At 41.2% G+C, this 22,703-nt stretch overlaps 1 protein-coding gene across 1 annotated transcript in view; it reads left to right on the plus strand.

Moving 5' to 3' along the window:
* The first annotated feature begins 1,077 nt into the window (after positions 1 to 1,077).
* The window catches only part of mrps5 (mitochondrial ribosomal protein S5), a 142,505-nt gene continuing 120,879 nt past the window's right edge, over positions 1,078 to 22,703 (plus strand). Inside the window, exons 1-2 of the mRNA XM_072246845.1 lie at positions 1,078 to 1,252; positions 21,600 to 21,743. Of these exons, the coding sequence (XP_072102946.1) occupies positions 1,210 to 1,252; positions 21,600 to 21,743 (187 nt within the window). The 5' untranslated portion in view covers positions 1,078 to 1,209. The remainder of the gene's footprint in view (positions 1,253 to 21,599; positions 21,744 to 22,703) is intronic.

Below are 22,703 nucleotides of genomic sequence, written 5' to 3' on the forward strand. Positions count from 1 at the left end.
GTGCATCCTCCCTGTGGAATGTGTGGGTTTTCCCCAGGTGCTCCCGTTTCCTCCCACAGTCCAAAGACATATCAGCTAGGCTAATTAGTCATTATAATTTGTCCCATGATTAGGTTAGGATTAATCAGGGTTGTGAGGCTGCGTGGTTCGAAGGGCCTTCTCTGCACTGTGTCACTAAAAGCCTTAAGTTCCTCAGCATCCACATCAACGAGGACCTCACATGGTCTGGTTACACCAGGTGTGTGGTGAAAAATGCACAACAGCGCCTCTTTCTCCTCAGACGGTTGAGGAAGTTTGGTATGGGCTCCCAAATCTTAAGAACTCTCTACAGGGGCACAATTGAGAGCATCCTGACTGGCTGCATCACTGCCTGGTATGGGAACTGTACCTCCCTTAATCGCAGGACTCTGCAGAGAGTGGTGCGGACAGCCCAGTGCATCTGTAGTTGTGAACTTCCCATGAATCAGGACAATTACAAAGATAGGTGTGAAAAAAAGGGCCCGAAGGATCATTGGGGACTCAACCATAATCTATTCCAGCTGCTACTATCCAGGAAATAGTACCACAGCATAAAAGCCAGGACCAACAGGCTCTGGAACAGCTTCTTCCACCAGGCCATCAGACTGATGAACTCACACTGATTTGAGTGTACTCTATATTACATTGACTGTTCTATTTATTATAAATGACTATGATTGCACATTGCACATTTATACGGAGATATAACATAAAGATTTTTGCTCCTGATGTATGTGAAGGATGTAAGAAATAAAGTCAATTCAATTCAAATAAATAAAATAATGTCAGTTTGTAATAGGCATAATATTTATTTAAATTATTTAAAAATTTTTTGCATATCTATTGTAGCTTTTAACATCCGTCTTGTGTTCTAACTATCCTATTACTCTTTGCTATCCCTTTTCCTTTTGCCGAATTAAAATCACTGAAATGTGGTGACCAAGTATTTACTCACTGATACTGCGCCTTTAAATATCTCTTATAACTAACCAGTAGGCCCCCGGTAGTAAGGTGGCTCCACAATTGCCGGAGCAGAATTGATTTCTATTTTTTAATATGAACTTTAGATTTGAGGATTTCATTTGATGTAATTGCGTAAATAATTGAATGGGCGAAGAGCGAGTGCAGTAGAGATCCGTCTGTACGTTAACTCAACAGCGGGATCTGCGGGTCCTCAGCCCCCGGCGAGACATGGCGGCGGCGGTGGTGGCGCGGGGCCTGTGGAGAGGCTGCGGTAAGTAAGAGGGGGGAATTGCAGAGAGGGGAGGAGAAGGGCGTAGAGGCGATTGCAGAGGGGAGGAGAAGGGCTGCAGAGGAAGGGTTGCACGGGGTGGGGAGGGTTGGAATGGGGTGAGCGGGGATGGAGATGGGGAAGGGTTGGAGAGGGGTACGCGGGGAGAGGGGGTGTGTAGATGTGCATGGGGTGAGAAGGGGATAGGGGATGAGCGTGTAGTGGTCAGGAGGGGGTAGAAGCGGGGCTGGCAAGACCGTGGGGAGGGGTAGAGAGAGGGGTGGTGGAGACTGGAATGGAAGTGGAGAATGGAATGTGAGTCAAAATGAATGTAGAGTTGTTGGCAAAAAATAGAAGAGGCTGGGAATAGGAATATAGGGAGTGGGGCTGAGGATAGGGACATGATATTCCCTAACACTGGCAGCTAGTGGTTATTCATGTGCAGTGGTCTGCTGGCTGTGACAGACACCAGCATCTACTAGTCTTTGCTTGACATGTTCCTGACTTAGAAGGCCATGATGTGGATGCACGTTCCCATGTAGTAGACTCTTGTGGCCAGGCACTGATAGACTTCACTGGTACGCGCACTTCCCAGATGCAGTCGGTAACAAGCTGGTGATTATGCCAACCAGATTCCTGGTGGCTGAGTGCCAGGGTCATTGGTGCCATGGCTTGTAACTGCACAAGAGTGTGTGGGGGCGGTTGATGGTGATGGAAGAAAGTGAATGCACACAAATATTGTACTGAAGATTTCCCATCCCTGGGATCTATTCTGCAGCCTCTCTCTGACCTTTATTTTTTTTCTCTGCAATACTGTATTCAGATTAGTTTATACCATAAGAATTTGGTTTAGTTTTTGCACCTTTTCTTCTCAATTCTAAAAATTAATCCATGTGAGTTTTTATGCCTCTACTTTTTAAAAAATTAATACACCATCTCAATGTAATTGTCATTATTAAATTTCCTGTGTCATTCATCTATCCATTTTTACTCATCTGTTCAAAGTACATTTATTATCAAAGTATGTATACATTATACAACGTTGCGATTCGTCTCCTTTCAGACAGCCACAAAACAAAGAAAGTCAAAAGAACCGGTATAACAAAAACACCATCAATCACCCAATGCTCAGAGAGGAAAAGACAATAAATCATGCAACCAATAAAAGTAAGCAAATAGCATTCAGAACGAAAGTGAGTCCACAGACACGAAACCTGGAGCAGGCCACAGCTTCAGTTCGGCACAGAGCCGCGTAAACATCACGGAGCAGCGAGCAGAACCGGCCTGAGCCTCGCATCTGGTCCCAACCAACACCCTGCCTTTTCAGTTTGGCCCGGCGTTTAAACAAGCGTCTATCTATCTATCCTTATTTTTTTTGATGATGACTGTTGAGAGGTGTGATAATTAAGTTTGGTGTGTTGTTGATAATGAGAATGGTTTACCATGGGATATATGATGGTAGTGATCAGCCGATAAGATGGACATAATCAGTAATAGGTTTATCATCACTGACATAGTACAGTGCAAGACATAAAAGTTATTCTGTTATAAAATAACAATGTAGTGCTCATGGGTTTATGGACTGTTCAGAAATCTGATGGCGGAGGAGAAGAAGCTGTTCCTAAAACATGGAGCGTGGGTCTTCAGACTCCTGTACTTCCTTCCCAATGATGGTAATGAGAACAGGGCATGTCCCGGATGGTGAAGGTCCTTAATGATGGATGCTGCCTCCATGTGGCATCATCTCTAGAAGGTGTCCTTGATGGTGGGGAGGTTTGTGTCCTTGATGGTACTGGCTGATTCTACAAGCCTCTGCAGCCTCTTTTGATCCTGTGCATTAGAGCCTCTATACCAGGTTGTGATGCAACCAGTCAGCATGCTGTCTACCATACATCTGTAGAAACTTGCAAGAGTCTTTGATGACGTACCAAATCTCAGACTTAAGACGAAGAAGAGCTGCTGGCATGCTGTTAATGTGATTGCATCAACGGGTTGGGCCCAAGATAGATCCTCTGGGATGTTGATGCCTAGGAGCTTGAAGCTGTTGACCCTTTCCACCTCTAACCCCTCAGGGAGGACTGGCATATGATCTCCCAACTTCCCTTTCCTGCAGTCCATGATCAATTTCTTGGTTTTGCTGATGTCGAGTGTGAAGTTGTTGGTATGACACCACGCAGCCAGCTGATCTGTCTCACTCCTGCATGTCTCCTCGTTGCCATCTGAGATTTTGTGAGCAATAGTGGTGTCATTGTTGATTTTGTAGATGGTGTTTGAGCTGTACCTATTCATACAGTCGTAAGCATAGACAGATTTGAGCAGTCGGCTAAGCACGCTTCCTTGGTGTACCTCTGCTCATTGACAGTGAGGAAGAGATGTTACTACCCATCTGCACTGTCTGTTGTCTCCTGATAAGGAAGCTGAGGATCCATTTGCAGAAGGAGGAGGTACAAAGGTCCGGGTTGAAGCTTGTTGATTAGTACTGTGGAATCGAACCCAGGTCACTGGTATTGTAAAGCGTCGTGCTAAACACTACACTACTGTGGAGTAAGTGTATTCCAAATTGTTATTATCTTTCTGTGCTGAATAACTGAGCTCAAGGCAAATTCTGCTCATTAAGTCAATGTGCATATACTAAACAGAACAGACCTTCATGGATGATACAAAAGAAAAAATGAAAGCGATGTCAAGCAAATTCTCAATTCTTGAAATTAGATTTTGCAGGTAAAACTGAATAGGGCAGAATTTTATTCTCTGGAAAGTGGATGGAGGTAGTCAGACAGAAGTCTTTAAAATTATATGATGTGGTCATATGGGGTTCAAACTGAGCATAAATATTAATGCGATGAGTACAGGCAAAATTTCTCTACCAAGAGAACTGAGAATATGGAACACGCTACCACCTGGAGCAGTTTGACATAGTTGTCAGGATTAGCATCTACATGCTTAACTTTTACTGATAGCGCATTCCAGACATAAAACCCTCTGCTGAGGAGGAATAAAAAATTTCCCTTTCAGATATAATTTCCAGTTCATGTTGCTAATCTGCACTATGAAATAGAAACAAACCATTTGGCTTCCAGGATTCATATTCTTATTAGTGATCTGTGTGACTTTCTTCCTCTTCCCCTGTCAAGGTGTTGTATTCTCCCTAATGTGCTTACCTAGATTCTTCTTAAATGCTTCTGTGTTATTTGTGTCAAGCTGCTCCAGATGGTAGAATGTTCCACATTCTCAGATCTCTTGGTAAAGACATTTTCCCTGCATTCATTGCATTAGTTAATACTTAATATTTTTGCTCAGTTTGAACTGCATCATATACACAAGAAAATTTGCTGATGCCAGAAATCCAAAGCAACACACATAAAATGCTGGAGGAACTCACCAGGTCTGGCAGCATCTATGGAAAAGAGTAAAAAGTGGAAGTTTTGAGCTGAGTTCTGATGAATGGTCTTGGCTGGAAATATCGAATGTTTACTCTTTTCCATAGTTGCTACCCGGCATGCTGAGTTCCTCCAGCATTTTGTGTGTGTTGACTGCATCATATAATTTTAAAAACTTCTATCAGCACAAAAAGACATTAACAATTTGGAACATGCATACTCCAAATGCTTGTGGTGCTTAATATTCAGGGGCTTTTAAAAGTATCCTCAGTAGTTTTTTTGGGGGGTAAAATTTCTGAATGTTGCAATAAATGCAAGAAAATGTTGAAGTCCATGCCAAATGTAACAAATGCACTTTCTCCTCCTCACCCCGCCCCCCCCAGCAAATATAATGTTCTTACTTAAGAGCTATCCTGTCCAGTTGCTCTGTCCCATCTTAAACCTTCAATTCTGTTTACCACTCCAGAACTGAGGTACGCAATCTGCTGTCCTGATGAAATGTCTCTGCCTGAAACATCAACTGTTACTTCCCTTGTTGATGCTCGGCTTGCTGAGTTACTCCAGCATTTAGTTTGTGTTGCTCAAGATTTGCAGCACCTGCAGAATCTGTTGTGTTCACAACCTGCCGGAACAATTGAATTTCTTCATTTTTTTTATCACTTAGGTGATCTTCTAGCATTATAGGTTCATGTCAATGTAAATGATTCCCAGCCATCTCTGTATATTTTTATTCTTTTACCCTCATATTTCTCAGGCTTTGTCATAAATCTATCTTTGCTGTTCACCTCAGGTCTCCTTTGTAGTACATATTACTTATCAATTTCTAGATTAGTGATTGTCTTAAATTATGACTCTTTCTTTAGATCATTTCTTAGCTTGGTATCTGATATGATTATTGGACATATTATTAACACCATCTGCAATGCCATGGCCTTCAATCTTTGGTATATTATCAAAGTCTATTTAGAAATCCAGATAATCATGTCTACCACATTTTTTGTCTTTGAATTTTTATAATGAAGTTGGTTGAGCATTTGAGAATTCTTGCTGCTCTGTTCCTACCATTACTGAAAAGCTGACTGGTCTTTACTCTTCTGGAGTTGATCGATCTCTATTTTTATGTGTAAAAATCAGATTAGTTTACCACCAACCTCTGGCACTGCCCTTTTTCAAATGTAATTGTGTACAACCTATGGACTCACTTTCAAGGATTCTACAATTCATACTCTCAGTACTATTTATTTACTCATTTACTTTTTTGTATTTGCAGAGTTTGTATTCTTTTGCACATTGGTTAGTTTTTGTGTAGTTTTTCATTGATACTATTATATTTCTCTGTTCTACTGTGAATGCCAGCAAGAAAATGAATCTCAAGGTAGTATATGGTGACATGTACATACTTTGATAATAAAATATCTCTGATCTTTGATATTAATAACTTGTATTTCGTGTACTGTGTAGAGTGTGTCAAGTCAAGTCACTTTTTATTGTCATTTTGACCATAACTGCTGGTGTAGTACACAGTAAAAACGAGACTTTTTCAGGACCATGGTGCTACATGAAACAATACAAAAACCACACTGAACTACGTAAAACAACACAAGAACTACACTAGACTACAGACCTACCCAGGACTGCATAAAGTGCACAAAACAGTGCAGGCATTACAATAAATAATAAACAAGACAATAGACACAGTAGAGGGCAGTAGGTTGGCGTCAGTCCAGGCTCTGGGTATTGAGGAGTCTGATGGCTTTGGGGAAGATACTGTTACATAGTCTGGTCATGAGAGCCTGAATGCTTCTGTGCCTTTTGCCAGATGGCAGGAGGGAGAAGAGTTTGTGTGAGGGGTGCGTAGGGTCCTTCATAATGCTGTTTGCTTTATGGATGCAGCGTGTGGTGTATATATCTAATGGCGGGAAGAGAGACTCCGATGATCTTCTCAGCTGACCTCACTATCGGCTGCAGAGTCTTGCAATCCGAGATGGTGCAATTTCTGAACCAGGCAGTGATGCAGCTGCTCAGGATGCTCTCAATACAGCCTCTGTAGAATGTGGTGAGGATGGGGGGTGGGAGATGGACTTTTCTCAGCCTTCGCAGAAAGTAGAGATACTGCTGGGCTTTCTTTGCTATGGAGCTGGTGTTGAGGGACCAGGTGACATTCTCCGCCAGGTGAACACCAAGAAATTTGGTGCTCTTAATGATCTCAATGGAGGAGCCGTCAATGTTCAGCAGAGAGTGGTCGCTCTGTGTCCTAAAGTCAACAACCATCTCAACAGGAATTCTGCAGATGCTGGAAATTCAAGCAACACACATCAAAGTTGCTGGTGAACGCAGCAGGCCAGGCAGCATCTGTAGGAAGAGGTGCAGTCGACGTTTCAGTCTTGACGAAGGGTCTCGGCCTGAAAGGTCGACTGCACCTCTTCCTACAGATGCTGCCTGGCCTGCTGCGGTCACCAGCAACTTTGATGTGTGTTGCAACAACCACCTCTTTTGTTTTGTTCACATTCAGAGACAGGTTGTCGGCTCTGCACCAGTCTGTTAGCCGCTGCATCTCCTTTCTGTATGCTGACTCATCGTTCTTGCTGATGAGACCCACCACGGTCGTGCGATCGGCGAACTTGATGATGTGGTTTGAGCTGTGTGTTGCAGTACAGTCGTGGGTCAGCAGAGTGAACAGCAGTGGACTGAGCACACAGCCCTGGGGGGGGCCCGTGCTCAGTGTGATGGTGTTGGAGATGCTGCTTCTGAATGGACTGACTGAGGTCTCCCAGTCAGGAAGTCTAGGATCCAGTTGCAGAGGGAGGTGTTCAGGCCCAGTAGGCTCAGCTTTCCCATCAGTTTCTGAGGAATGATTGTGTTGAATGCTGAAATGAAGTCTGTGAACAGCATTGGTCCAGGTTGGTTATGTAAGTCATAAGCTGTGAAGGAACTAATGGATAGAGTAAAGAAGCAAGATGGAGCCAGATGGAGATGTTGTATAGAAATGTGGTTATCCATATTAGTAGGAATATTAGAACAATAGAATATTTTTGTATGTTGATAGAGTGGGAAATTCTTGTAATCAGATGAAGTTGGATGTCCTTGCTAACATGAAAATTTATGCACACTCCCAAAAAGCACTTATCAAACAAAATTATTTCAGGAGTATTAGAAAGTATAGGAAGTTTAATATGCTTACCACAATTATTTTAGGTTTGATAAAATCACTTCCTTAATACTGTTTATTACCTTGATCTCTTTGTATGACTGGCTGAGTTCTTCTAACATTTCTGTTTTTGTTCAACATAGCCTGCCTCTTTTGGTATTCTGAATTAGTGTTAATGAAATCTAAGATATCTCATACTTTATTCTTGCATTCTCAACCTGTCTTTGCAGTTTCAAAGATAAATTATGCACATACATTCTGATCTTTCTCTGCTCTGGCATATCCTATAGGATGCCGTAGCCTTGTTTATTTTTTTTTGCTGAAATGCATCAATTCAGACTCTTATGATATTAAATTACATCTGCCACCTGACTGTCCATTTTGCCAGACTTTCCATGCCTTCATAAATAACTTTCCTCCCCACTGTTTTTATGTGTGTCTTTGCATCTTTTGAAATTTATCCACACATACTATTTTATCAGTTATTAACAAATACCTAGAGAAAAAAAGTGTTTCTGGTCCGGATTCCAAGGAACATTGTTGTGAACCATCCTCAGCCACTTATCACAACGCTAACCTTAAGACAATTTGCTAAAATGCTACCACTGACCCTTTCCCCTTATTTTATCAGAAAAAATCAGTACCGTTGGTCCAATAAACGAGAAAAAAAGAAACTGCCATTCCTTTATTGAAACCGTCAAATGGCAATTGATTTATTCCCTAACTTAGTTGAATTCTGAGGTGGGAGGGATTGTATGAAAAGGTTTGAATAGACTTGGCCTATGTTTCAGAGCCTTGAGAAGGAGAGATGATTAACTGACATAGATACAATTCTTGGGAAGCAATATCATTGCAGAGAATAGGGGACTTTTCCCTCGGCTCAGGTTAAAAGACGGTGTCACAGGGGACTGGAATGAGGAGAAATTCCTTCACTCTAGAGCAGGGATTTTCAACCTGTGGTCCACAGACCCCTCAGTTAATTGAAGGGGAGGGACCATGGCATTAAAAAGGTCAGGAACACATGCTCCAGAGATCAGTGAATCTAGAATTTCCTGCTCCATAAGACTGAATGTTCAAAATAATCTTTTAAAATCAAAAACTCTTCAGAGTTGTTCAATTAAATGAAAGGGAATTGGTCACATTTCTTTTTAACTGTAGAGTATGCAGTAGTAAGTATAACATTGAAAACTTTCTGGCAACAGTGAACCTTTCCTGCTTGATGCTGCCGCATACTTCCCTGAAGCAGATGGAAAGGCTTTAGGGTGTCGGGAAGTGAAACACTCGCTGTAGGATACCCAGCTTGTGATTGGCTTTCGAAGACATGGTAAGTATGTGGCTGGTTCAGTTGTGTTCCTAGGAACAGGTAATTCCCAGAATATTGACAGTAGGGAAACTTGCTAATAGCATTGCCATTGAGGATAGGTGGTTAGACTTGATAGATTGCTTAGTGAGCACTTCTCAGTTTTGCTGCGTTAAGGTATGGACTGCTTTGTTTGTTGAGGTATTGGAACTGGAATTGAACATTATGCAATGATCAGTGATCATTCCCACATCTGACTTTATCATGGATGAAGTGTCCTTGATGAAACAGCCGAAGATGGTTGACTCTAGGGACACTTCCCTGAGGAACACCTACAGTGGTGTCCCGGAACTGGTATGATCAATTTCCAACAGCCAAACCATCTTCCTGTATTGGAGTTGTTGCTACCCATTGCAATATTTTCCGTTGATGGTCACGGATTTCGGCTTTACTAGGGTTTTTTTGATGCAACAGGCAATGTTGCCTTGCTATTAAGTTCACAGTAAATTTATTTTCAAAGTACATGTATGTTGCCATATACAACCCTTAGATTCATTGACTTGTGGTCAATCACAGTAAGTACAGGAAACAAGGAAAGACTGCAACCAACAGGATGGACAAACAACCAATGTGCAAAAGACAACACACTATGCAAATATAAAAAGAGTGAAAAAAAAATACATAAATCAGCAATAGATATTGAGAACATGAGAAGAAGAGTCCTTGAAATTGAATCCATATGTGGTGGAAACGTTTCAGTGATGGGCCGAGTGAAGTTATCAAGTGTAGTTCAAAAGCATGATGGTTGACGGGTAATAGTTGTTCCTGAACCTGGTGCTGTGAGTCCCGAGGCTCCTGTACCTCCTTCCTGATGGCAGCAGCGATAAGAGAGTGTGGCCTGGATGTTGAGGGTCCTTGATAATGGATGGCTCTTTCCTGTGACAGCACTCTGTGTAGATTTGCTCAATGGTGGGGAAGTTTTTACCTGGGATAAACTGGGCCATATCCACTACATTTGGTAGGGTTTTCCATTCAAGGGTGTTGTTGTTCCCATACCAGGTCATTATGCAGCCTGTCAATATACTTTCCACCACATATCTATAGAAGATGTCGAATTTTTAGATAGCATACTGATTCGTCACAAACTTGTAAGAAAGTAGCAGTGATGCCGTGCTTTCTTCATATTGGCACATAAGAGCTGAACACAGGACATATTCTCTGAAATGATAACACCAAGGAAAAGTTGCTGACCCTCTCCACCTCTGATCCCCAAAAGAGAACTGGCTCATAGACCTCCAGTTTCCTCCTCCTGAAGTCAATGATCACCTCCTGCATCACTCAGCCAGATTTTCAATCTCTCTCCTAGATGCTGATTTGTCACCACCTTTGATTCGGTCAGTGACAGTGGCGTTGTCAGCAAATTTAAATATGATATTGAAGCTGTGCTTAGCTTCACAGTCATAAATATAAAGCAGGTAGAGCAAGAGCTAAGCACACAGCCTTGTGATGGAGATTGTGGAGAAGATTTTATTGCCAATCAAAACAGACTGAGGTCTGCAAGTGAGGACATAGAGGATCCAGTTACACGAGGAGGTATTGAGGCCCAGATCTTGAAGTTTATTGATTAGTTTTGAGGGGATGATAGAACTGAATGCCGAGCTGTAGTCAATGAAGAGCGTCCTGATGTATCCGTCTTCAGTGTCCAGATGAGTGAAGAGCCAATGAAATACCATCCTCTGTTGACATGTTGAGACGGTAGGTGAATTTGAACAATCCGAGTTACTTCTCAGGCAGGAGTTGATATGTTTCATCACCAACCTCTCAAAACACTTCATCACTGTGGATAGAGATGCTACTGGATGATAGTCATTGAGGCAGGTTACCACATTCTTACACACCAGTACAATTGAAGCCTGCTGGAAGCAGGCAGATGCTTCAGACTGCTGAAGTGAGAGGTTAAAAGGTCTCAGTAAACGCTCTAGCCGGTTGATCAGCGCAAGTCTTTAGTACCAGGTATCCCGTCAGGGCTGGTTGCTTTCCGTGGGTTCACCCTCCTGAAGGATGCTCTCATGTTGGTGTCAGAGATTGAAATCACAGGGTCATTGAAGGCTGTGGGATTTTGTAATGGTGCCTCCATGTTTTGATGATCAAAGCAAGCATAAAAGGCATTGAGCTCAGCTGGGAGCAAAGCCTTGTTGTCACATTTTTCGCTTGGTTTCACTTTGTAGGAGGTGACAGCATTCAAGCCCTGTCACAGCTTTTGAGCATCTTTCACTGATTCAAGTTTGGTGCAGAAATGCCACTTCGCATGTGAGATTCTGTTCCCAATTTCATACCTGGACTTCGTGTCTGGCAGAGCTGGTCCTTGCCCTCAACAATTTTTTCTTTGGCTCCTCCCACTTTCTCCAGACTTGGGTAACCATGGTCACCTGCATGGGTCCCAGCTATGCATGCCTTGTCATTCATGTTCCAAGCCTACCCTGGTAATGCCCCCCAACTCTTCCTCAGCCTCATTGACGATTGCATTGGTACTGCTTCATGCACCCATGCTGAGCTTGTCAATTACATCAACTTTGCCTCTAACTTCCACCCTGCCCTTAAATTCACTTGTTCATTTCTGACACCTCCCTCCCTTTTCTTGATCTCTACCTCCATGCCTGGAGACAAACTGTCAACCAACATATTTTTTAAACCTACTGATTCCCATAGGTATCTTGACTATACCTCTTCCCACCCTGTAAGAATGTTATCCCCTTTCCCCAGTTCCTTTGTCTCTGCTGTATCTGTTCCCAGGATGTGGCTTCCCTTTCCAGTACATCAGAGATGTCCTCCTCCTTCAAAGAACAGGGTTTCCCTTGCTCGACTGTTAATGCTGCCCTCACCCGCATCTCCTCCATTTCCTGTGTATGTACACTCATGCCATCTTCCCATCACCTTAACAGTGATAGAGTTCCTCTTGTCCTTACCTACCACCCCATGAGCCTCTGCATTCTTCACATCATCCTCCACAACCTCCACCATCTCCAAAGGCATCCTACTGCTAAGCATATTTTTACTCCCCCCACCGAAGGGATTGCTTCCTCCATGAATCCTTTGTCCGTTAGTCCCTCCCCGCACTTGCCCCTGAACCATAGAAACTACAGCACAGAAACAGGCCCTTTGGCCCTTCTTGGCTGTGCCGAACCATTTTCTGCCTAGTCCCACTGACCTGCACATGGACCATATCCCTCCATACACCTCCCATCCATGTATCTGTCCAATTTATTCTTAAATGTTAAAAAAGAACCCGCATTTACCACCTCGTCTGGCAGCTCATTCCATACTCCCACCACTCTCTGTGTGAAGAAGCCCCCCCCTAATGTTCCCTTTAAACTTTTCCCCCCTCACCCTTAACCCATGTCCTCTGGTTTTTTTCTCCCCTTGCCTCAGTGGAAAAAGCCTGCTTGCATTCACTTTATCTATACCCATCATAATTTTATATACCCCTATCAAATCTCCCCTCATTCTTCTACGCTCCAGGGAATAAAGTCCTAACCTATTCAACCTTTCTCTGTAACTGAGTTTCTCAAGTCCCGGCAACATCCTTGTAAACCTTCTCTGCACTCTTTCAACCTTATTTATATCCTTCCTGTAATTTGGTGACCAAAACTGAACACAATACTCCAGATTCGGCCTCACCAATGCCTTATACAACCTCATCATAACATTCCAGCTCTTATACTCAATACTTCGATTAATAAAGGCCAATGTACCAAAAGCTCCCTTTACGACCCTATCTACCTGTGACGACACTTTTAGGGAATTTTGTATCTGTATTCCCAGATCCCTCTGTTCCACTGCACTCCTCAGTGCCTTACCATTAACCCTGTATGTTCTACCTTGGTTTGTCCTTCCAACGTGCAATACCTCACACTTGTCTGTATTAAACTCCATCTGCCATTTTTCAGCCCATTTTTCCAGCTGGTCCAAGTCCCTCAGCAGGCTCTGAAAACCTTCCTCACTGTCTACTACACCTCCAATCGTTGTATCATCAGCAAATTTGCTGATCCAGTTTACCACATTATCATCCAGATTATTGATATAGATGACAAATAACAATGGACCCAGCACTGATCCCTGTGGCACACCACTAGTCACAGGCCTGCTAGTGGCCTAAGTGCTACAACTGCCCATTCACCTCCTTCACCTCCGTTCAGGTTCCCAAACAGTCTTGTCAGGTGAGGTAATACTTCACTGCAAATTTGCTGGGGTCATCTACTGTGTCCAGTGCTCCCGATGTGGCCTCGTCTACGTTGGTGAGACTCGTCGTAAATTGAGGGAGCACTTTGTTAAGCACCTTTGTTCCAACCACCAAAACAGAAACTTCCCAGTAGCCAAACATTTTAATTCCGATTCACATTCCCGTTCTGACATGTTAGTTCATGGTCTTCTCATGTACCAAAATGAGGCCACCCTCAGGGTGGAGGAGCAACTCTTTTTATTCTGTCTGGGTAGCCTCCAACCTGATGGCATGGATATCGATTTCTCCTTCTAATAAAATATTTTATCATTCCCCCTCCCCTCTTCTTCTATTCCCCATTCTGGCCTCTTGCCTCTCTCACCTGCCTATCACCTACCCCATGGTCCCTTCCTCCTTCCCTTTCTCCTATGTCCCACTATCCTCTCATATCAGATTTCGTCTTCTCCAAACCCTTTATCTTTCAAACCCACCTGGCTTCATTTATCACCTTCTAGCTGTCTCCCCCCCCCCCCCCCCCCCCCCCCCGCCCGGCACCTTTTTATTCTGTCATCTCCCTTTTCGTTGCTGAAGAAGGGTCTCGTCCTGAAATATTGACTGCTGCCTGACCTCAGTTCCTCCTGCATTTTGTGTGTGTTCCTGTTATATTTTGCTTGGTCGCCAGACCTGAATGCCACTGATCTGGTCCTCTGCGGATCTCTCGGTTCATCCAGGATTTCTGCTTGAAGAAGACTGAGTGATTTGTTTTTTTTAATGATGTTTAGAACAAGGCATTGATGAAGTCTGATGTAAATACAACATTGGGCTAAAGGCTCTGTTTCTGTGTTCTGTTGTTTTGTGTTCCAAGTAGGACTAACAAAGCTAAACCTCAGATAGACTACAGAGAGCTCATTATTAGTGAGTAAGTGCTGCTACATGGGCTCCTGATGATCAAGAGTAGACTGATTGGGCAGAAATTAGATAAGGTGGATTTATCTGCTTATTTTAACCAGAAAATTTCTGAGTAATTTTCCACATTGTCAGATGGATACTCACATAGTACTTCTGAAACGTGTTAGCTGGAGCACTAGAGTTCAAACTATAGTTGGAATGTGTCTGATCTCGTAGCCTTTGCTGCCACCCATTTCTTAATAGTATGTTTATAGATTCAGTCCAGTAGACTGAAAATAAGTCTTTGAAGATTTTAGGAGTTTGTAATGTTGAGAGGTAAATGTTATGGGGATGAACCATTGGTCCCATTTCATTCTGTTCCAATGGAAGAATTCTGTGAAGTCTATCTGGACCCGAAACATGGTCCAGCTGCTTTACAACAGGAATTCTGCAGATGCTGGAAATTCAAGCAACACACATCAAAGTTGCTGGTGAACGCAGCAGGCCAGGCAGCATCTCTAGGAAGAGGTACAGTCGACGTTCCAGGCCGAGACCCTTTGTCATTAGCGCTTTATTCCACTACTGCTGCTTGTTGGGTAGGTGAATGAGTTCTTGCCTAATTGATCTTCTTTTCCCTGTCAAATTAGAACAATATTCCTCAAAACTGTGTTGAGGCATCCTTAACCAACATGAGCACTCCTTTCTTTGCATGGAAAATAAAGCACAGAAAGCAGCAAATTATCTTCAGTTTACCTTCACTGCCATTGTATTTGTGAACAAAATCAGAAGTCATCATCCATTGTAAAGTCGCAGCAAAACCCTTATCCCACGTGCACAAAACATTTGGTTAAAACATTTTTGAGTAGCTTTGATTTAGTTATTTTAAAGTAATCTATGTATAAATGGTAAGATGTTGAATATTATGTGATTTTTTTTGATCATTTAAATATATTTTAAACTTAATATCCCAGAGGTTTTCTTCATAGCTCCTAAGATGTTTCTCATTAGAATAGTCAGCTGATTTTCAAAGTACTGTTCTGTTATTGTTTTAGATGCAATTTATTCTGTGAACATCTGTTAAATGCTGCTAGTAGTAACACACAATGATAAATAAATCTAGAGCCGGTGAGCATGTTGCAAGAAATACTCTCACGTGCTGCATAAATATTGCATCTGTTGGATTGATTTGTAACTCACTCTGCCACAACTCTTTCTCTTGTTAAGCCAAAGGTAAAGACTACCCCACACTGGTTAGTGAATAAAAATAGAGTGATTTCTGGCTTATTGGATCAAGCATCTTAATTCTGAATCTGGTTCATAGCCTCTTCTTGTGCCATGATGAGGCCACCCTGGGTAGCCTCCAACCTGATAGCATGAACATTGATTTCTCCTTCCGATTTAAAAAAAAATACCCTTTCACTCCCCTCTTCTTCTATTCTGCGCTTATCATCTCCCCCGGGTCCTCTCCTTCCCGTTCTCCTACAATCTACTCTCCTTTCCTTTCAGATTCCTTTCTCACACAATATTCCTAATATTCTGGCTGGGAAAATTGCATCATTGTTAGCCATGGGTGAGGTACCAGTAGATTTGAGGATACCAAATGTTGTTTAAAAAGTTATTTTAAAAATTCAGCACAGAAAAACCTGGGGCCATATGCCCCATCTGTGGTAAGTAAGTTGATAGAGAGGATTCTAAGGGATAAGATATGATTTGTACATCTGCAGAGATGGGTAGATTAGAGGTAGTCAGCATGGCTTTGTGCATAGGAGATCATGTATTTTGAGCATGATTGAGTTTTTTTTTTGATGAGGTGACCAAGAAAGTTGATGAGGGTAATATGGTTGATGTCAGTATGGCTTTTGATAAATTTCAACATGGTAGGCTGCTCTGGGAGATTAGATCGCATGGAATCCAGCGAAAGCTGGCGAATCGGATACACATTTGGTGGAAAGCAGAGGGTTATGGTAGCAAATTGTTTCTCAGATTGGATGTCTGTGAGTAGTGGTGTACCTTGGGTTGGTGCTGAGCCCACTGTCGTTCATCAGCTATATAAACAATTTGGATAAAAATGTACAAAGCATATAACAACCATATATAACCATATAACAATTACAGCATGGAAACAGGCCATGTCGGCCTGTTTTATAGTCTTACTAACCAAAGCATGGTTAGTAAGATTGCAGATGACACTAAAATTGGTGGTATAGTGGAAAATGAAGAATGTAATCAAATATTACAGGGGTATCTTGATCAACTGAGTAAGTGGCCATGGAATAGCACATGGAGTTTAATTTGGATAAGTGCAATTCAGAATTTCTCAGTGAATGTCAGTGCCTTGGGGAGTGTTGTGGAACAGAGGGACCTTGGAATACAACTACATGGTTCGTTGAAAGTAGAGTCACAGGTAGATAGGGTGGTGAAGAAGGCATTTGGTATGTTTGCCTTCATCAGTTAGGCATTGAGTTGGAATGTCATCTTATAACTGTAAAGCTGTGGTGAGATCTCACTTGGAATACTATGTGAAGTTCTGGTCATTTGGGTATAGGAAGGATATCATTATTTGGAAAGGGTGCTGAAAAGATTCATGAGTATTTTATCAGAGCTAGAGGGTTTTAGCTGTAAGGAGAGACGGGATAAGCTGTAACTACTTCCCTGCAGCATAGAGGTGACCTTATAGAAGTATATACAGTATAATCATAGGGTATATAGATTAAGTGAAAGGTTCCTCACCAAGGCAGGGGAATTTAAAAACTAGAAAGCATAGAGCACAAACAAGAGAAACTCTGCTGATGCTGGAAATCCGAGCAACACACACAAAATGCTGGAGGAACTCAGCAGGCCCGGCAGCATCTATGGTAAAAAGTACAGTTGATGTTTCGGGCCGAAACGTTGACTGTACTTTTTTCCATAGATGCTGCCTGAGCATTTTGTGTGTGCTGCTCAGAGCTTAGAGTATCTTTGCACCATTCACCTCTAGCAGGACTTCCTGGTAGCCAAGCATTTTAATTCTGATTCCCATTCCCGTTCTGACATGTCAATCCATAGCCTCCTTGTGTCAAGATGAGGCCACCCTCAGGGTGGAGCAGCAACACCTTATATTCTATCCAGGTATCCTCCAACTTGGTGCATGAATATCGATTTCTAATTCTGGTAATCAAATTCCCCCTCCCTCCCTCTACTCTGACCTTTAACTTCTCAATCTCTCTATCACTTCCCCCAGATCTTCTCCTCCTCTTCCTCCCCGTTTTCCTATGGTCCATTCTCCTCTCCTGTCAGTTTTTAAATTCTCCAGCCCTTAACCTTTCCCATCCACCTGGCTTCACCTATTACCTTCCAGCTAACCTCTTTTCCCTTCCCCACCATTTTATTCTGCCACCTTCCCCCTCCCTTCTGAGTCCTGCAGAAGGATCTCAGCCTGAAATGTTGATTGTTTATTCATTTCCTTATATTGCTGTCTCACCTTTTGAGTTCCTCCAGCATTTTGTGTGTGTTGCTAGAGGGCATTGGTTAAAGTGAGAAGGCAGTTTTTAAGAAGGGATCTGATGGACAGTTTTTTCACACATTCGGTGGTGGGTATATGGAATGAGCTGCCAGAGGACATCATAGATACATGCACAATATTTAAAGGACATGTGGTCAAGCACATATATAGAAAAGGCTCAGACCAAATATGGGGAAATGGGACTAGCTAGCCTAGATGGGTAGGACCATTTCCATGCTGCATTGCAATGACCCTAGTAATGAAGATCTGTGTTCCATAACCAACCAGGCCATTCCAGTATAGTAACAACAATGCTATGTATATGGCAATATAGAAGATTGCATTCATTTTCCCTTTTGATATGAAAGAAGATTATTCGGCCTATCCAGCCAAAGCAGTTCACAGAGTAATTCGATCAATTCCAAACCTCCAATTCTTTTCTGGTTGCGTGTTGTCTTTCCCATGTCCATCAACCCCTGCCTCTTGGTTCTCCTGTTACCCACTCATACCAGGGTAGTTTACAGTAGCCAATTAATCAATGAAACGGCATGTCTTGGGAGTGTGGAGAAATCAGAACACTTGAGAAACACGTGTCTTCACAGGAAAAACGTATAAACTTCATAAAGATAGCACTGGTGACCATCTGAAATTAGGTCTCAGAGCCATGTCATAGCAGTTGTGCTTCATTTTTCCACCCAGGAAACTCCAGTTCATGAAAAGCACAACCAATCCAATTAAAATAATTACTGCTCAATCAATCTACACTCAGTCATCAGTATAACAATGGAAGGTGATTTGCACTTGCAGTGTTCCTGGCTTCAATGTTAAATAGTGACCGCAAGGATGTATGATAAAAACCACCTTGTACAACTATGCCACATTGAATGGCACATAGCTGAAGGATGTGGAGAAGAATGATCTGGAACTATTACAGTCCATCAAACAGGGTTACAACACTACCATGCAATGCAAAATTTACCTTGAAAATTACCTTTCAGAAATGTGGATGAGAAAGAGCTTATGTTTTCTCAAAGATGTAAGCTGAATCATTTATGTAAGTAGTTTATGTATAAATAGTAAGATGTAGAATATTATATATGATTTTTTTATTTGATGACACTACTGCCATTTCTTGTAGGTTTTATAGTACTAGAACATGAAACCGGTCTTAAGACAGCAATTTCAGTGATATATAGCACAATTCATCTAAGTAATCTCACATCTAAGAAATGTTGGATTAATAAATTGTGTAGAGATTTAAGCATCAGAACCTTTAAATACTGTATTCATTTTCAGCCAGAAAATGAAAATGTCAAAGGTCTTTTTACAATCTTAGGTTGTCTTGATTATTTTAAGAAGTAGTTTATTATTGATGCCCTCTGTTTTTTATTCTGAACTGATCCATCTTGCATAATGGTGTAAAATAGTATTGAACTGCTTTACAGATTCCCACAGTATACTTAATGCTTGCTTGTAGACCTTTGTCAGAAATATTTCTAAATTTGGGAAAAAATTGGGCTAACTATTCAATGCTTTCCCTTTAGTGTGGTTTTCTGGACAATGATATACAGAGCTCAGAAATGAAACTACGTCAGTCCACTAGGCTGACTCTCATGCTTTTGAGATAAAAATAGTACAATAACCAAACAAGTTAAAGTATGCTTAAAAAAAACAAACCAACAGGTCAAGGATTCAGGTGGTGAGCCAAAATTAGTCAATTGGAAAATCAATGGTAAACGCAACAGATCTCATTATCTGACACTGGAAGTAATTTCTGCACAATATAGCTGAACAAAATATGTTCCATTTATTGGAATCTGTATCATTTCAGTATCTACAATAATTACTGTACATTGTTATTAGCCAGATAAATAGCTCTTGCATGCTCTTGGCCTGTGAGGAAACCATTTCCGCATCACAGTACAGGCTTGAAGAGTTAAGTGGCCTATTCCTTAAGGTGTGAACTAAATTGCTAAATAAACTTCAGAAAACTGCAGCTTAGCTGTAACAAGACAAGCAAAAATTGTGCCAAAGTAATATTTACTTCCTTTAAATTAAGTATATTACAAAAGTCAGATATATTTATTTCCAGGAGAGAAAATTCTGATTAAATTAACACTCTTTATATTGTCATACTGATAGCTCTCTATCTATTCAACTGTTTCATCTTAACCTTAAGGATGCAGCCATACTCTTGTCCATTCCCTTGATTTGGGGTAGGTTTCTTTAGATTAGAAAAAAAGGCAAATGTATTTTCTTTACTGAAGAAGGGAGGGAGGCAGAACACAGCAAACTAGTGGCCAAGGATGACTGGGAGAAAATGTTAGAAGTAGTTATTAAAGATGATATGTTGGAGCATTTGGCAAAATTCAAGGTAATCAGATGACAGTCAACATTATTTTGTGAATACAAAATCATGTACGACCAATTTATTGAAATTGCTTGAAAATGAAGGTTAGAGTCTCTGGTAAAAGGAGGTCAGTTTTTATGTCAGATCTTATTAATCCTGTGTTTATTACTTTGACAGACTGCATGCCCTTCATAGTAACATGAATAAAACCTCAAAGAATATCCTGCCAGGGGTGGTGGTAGAGGCAGGTACATTAGGTGCGTTCAAGCAATTCTTAGATAGGAAAGTGAGTGTCTACGTAAGAGGGAAGAGTTACATTGATCTTAGAGTACGTTGATGGTTGGCTGAACATCGTGGGCCAAAAAGGGCTTGTTTTGTGATGTAATATTCTATACTATGCATTCTAAAAGTAGAAAGCTGTAACTTTGCATTAATTTTGGCTTCCTATTCTTTCCCTAAGTCATTACTAACATTGGAAATATAAGGAGGAATAGGCCTTTTGATCCCTCGTGCCTGATCATGTCTGATTTTTCTCCAGCAGTAACCTTGATTGCTTTAAAAACTGAAGATCTCTGGATCAGCAGCTGAGCCTCTGTAGCTTGAGTAGAGGATTCCAAAGTTTCATTCACTACATTTGTTTTTTTTTTCCTTGTGCTGAATGTTGACCAGTTATTTTGAGACAGTGATACTGGTTCTAGATACCCTTGCCATGGAAAGCATCATCCCTACATCTTCTATATCAAGGCTGATGAGAATAGTGTATGCTTTAACAAAATCCCCTTTTATTTTTCTTAACTTTTAGGTTCAGCTTCCTTAACCTGTTCTCCTAAGACAAGGATATATTCCAAGGAACCAGTCTGAAATTTAAATATGGTGGATTGTTGTTGGTCCAATGCAGAACCTTGAGGGACAGTATTAGTCACAATCTGCTAATTAAAGTGCCTGCCAACTATTCCTTCACTCTATTTCTTGCTGCTTAGCCATTTTCCTAGCTTGATCACTAATTTGTCTTCAGTTCCATGAGTTTCATCATTAGCTAAAAATCTATTAGGATTGAGCTTAATTTTTTGGAAATCCTTACTATTAATATCTCCTGCTGCTCCTCTATTCAATCACTTTAGTTGCTCTTAGATACTCAGTCAGATTTGTCAGGCCTGACCTGACATTTTGGTCACCTACTAGGATGAATGAGTTAATCACCGACCTTTCAGCTTAGTATTTTCCTGTTCACATGAGGTGAACTAGACTGCAACCTCACTGATAGAAATTGATAGGCAGGATATTTTAATCTTGCTGAGAGTTTTTTAAGGCAAGAGAACTTCAAAAGAATACAGTTAGGCTGAGGTTCTCACAAAAACATTGCTGTGGATTCATATTCTGTAATTAGGTGCTACTGGCATTCCAAATGGCATCCCCATTATGTGGGGATCTGTCGGCCTTTATGGCTTTTTTTTGGTATTTTATGTCAGCTTTATTCAGTTATTTCCTAAAGTTTCTCTTGTACTTTATGTTTGCCACTATTTTCAATTTTATTGCTGTTTCTTATTTGTCTTTCATTGAATTGTCTTTTTCCACTTTTTGCAGGAAGTATTTTTGTGAGCTCTGCCTGGAATCGGACTGGATGGCCTCTTCTCCACTGTACCTCAGCACTTCAGACTGGATTATCCACATCCACAACACTCCCTTTTGTGCTGCATCAATATAGGCATAGCAGTTTCTTTAACAAATGTAAGTTTGGTCTTCTGGATCTAAAAGTGATCAGTCTTCTAGTTCTAAAAGTGATCTAAAGCATTTTCGTTTTTATGTCATTTTGTTTTAAGATGTTGAATGTTTAAGCTCTGTCGATTCTCATTACCACTATTGAAAAGCCCATTATGAGTTGATTTTTTTTAAATGATATAGTTAGTTGAGCTGAAAAGCAGGTGTTGTGTATGTAACTTTGAAGTATTGTAGCCTCAGTTCATTCTGGCTAACCTGATGTGGTCTAATTTATAATGTGCTGATACTCAGCATGCACAATGATTTCAGCGTCTTGTTAAATCATAAATTCTTGACGCTGAAGGCTTCTCAATCTGATTACACCATCTGTGCTATATGCCATAGGCAGAAATAGTCTTTGAGAAGAGAGGCAAAGAAGTTTAACGTACCCAAGGAGAACAAGATTCTCTTACTTCTAAACATTTAAGGAGAATTTTGTTTTTGCCAAAATATAATTTGTTAGCACTTAAAGGATTTATTAAAACTATATAATGGATCTCATAAGTTTCAAATGTCGGAGGAACTCAGCAGGCCAGGCAGCTTCTATGGAAAACAGTACAGTTGATGTTTCGGGCCAAGTTGCTGCCTGGCGTGCTGAGTTCCTCCAGCATTTTGAGTGCATTGCTTGGATTTCCAGCATCTGCAGATTTTCTCATGTTTGAGCTCATAACTTTAGGTTTGGCAACAGTGCATACTTGGATTCCAAACTTTAATGGATCTGAACAACTCACTCTGGGCACTTACTTTCATATGTCTATATCCACAGTATGTTAGCATTTCTTGAGGAATATAGAATTATAGAAGACTTATAACATAGAAGGAGACTATTCAGTCCATTGTATTTGCATCAGCTTACTGCCCTTTCTTAGTACTTTGACTGTAGCCCTGCTAGTCACAGCTCTTTAGGTTTTTTCTACATGTGTTTTGAGT

This window comes from Mobula birostris, chromosome 2, assembly GCF_030028105.1.
Source record: "Mobula birostris isolate sMobBir1 chromosome 2, sMobBir1.hap1, whole genome shotgun sequence".
Lineage (NCBI taxonomy): Eukaryota > Metazoa > Chordata > Chondrichthyes > Myliobatiformes > Myliobatidae > Mobula > Mobula birostris.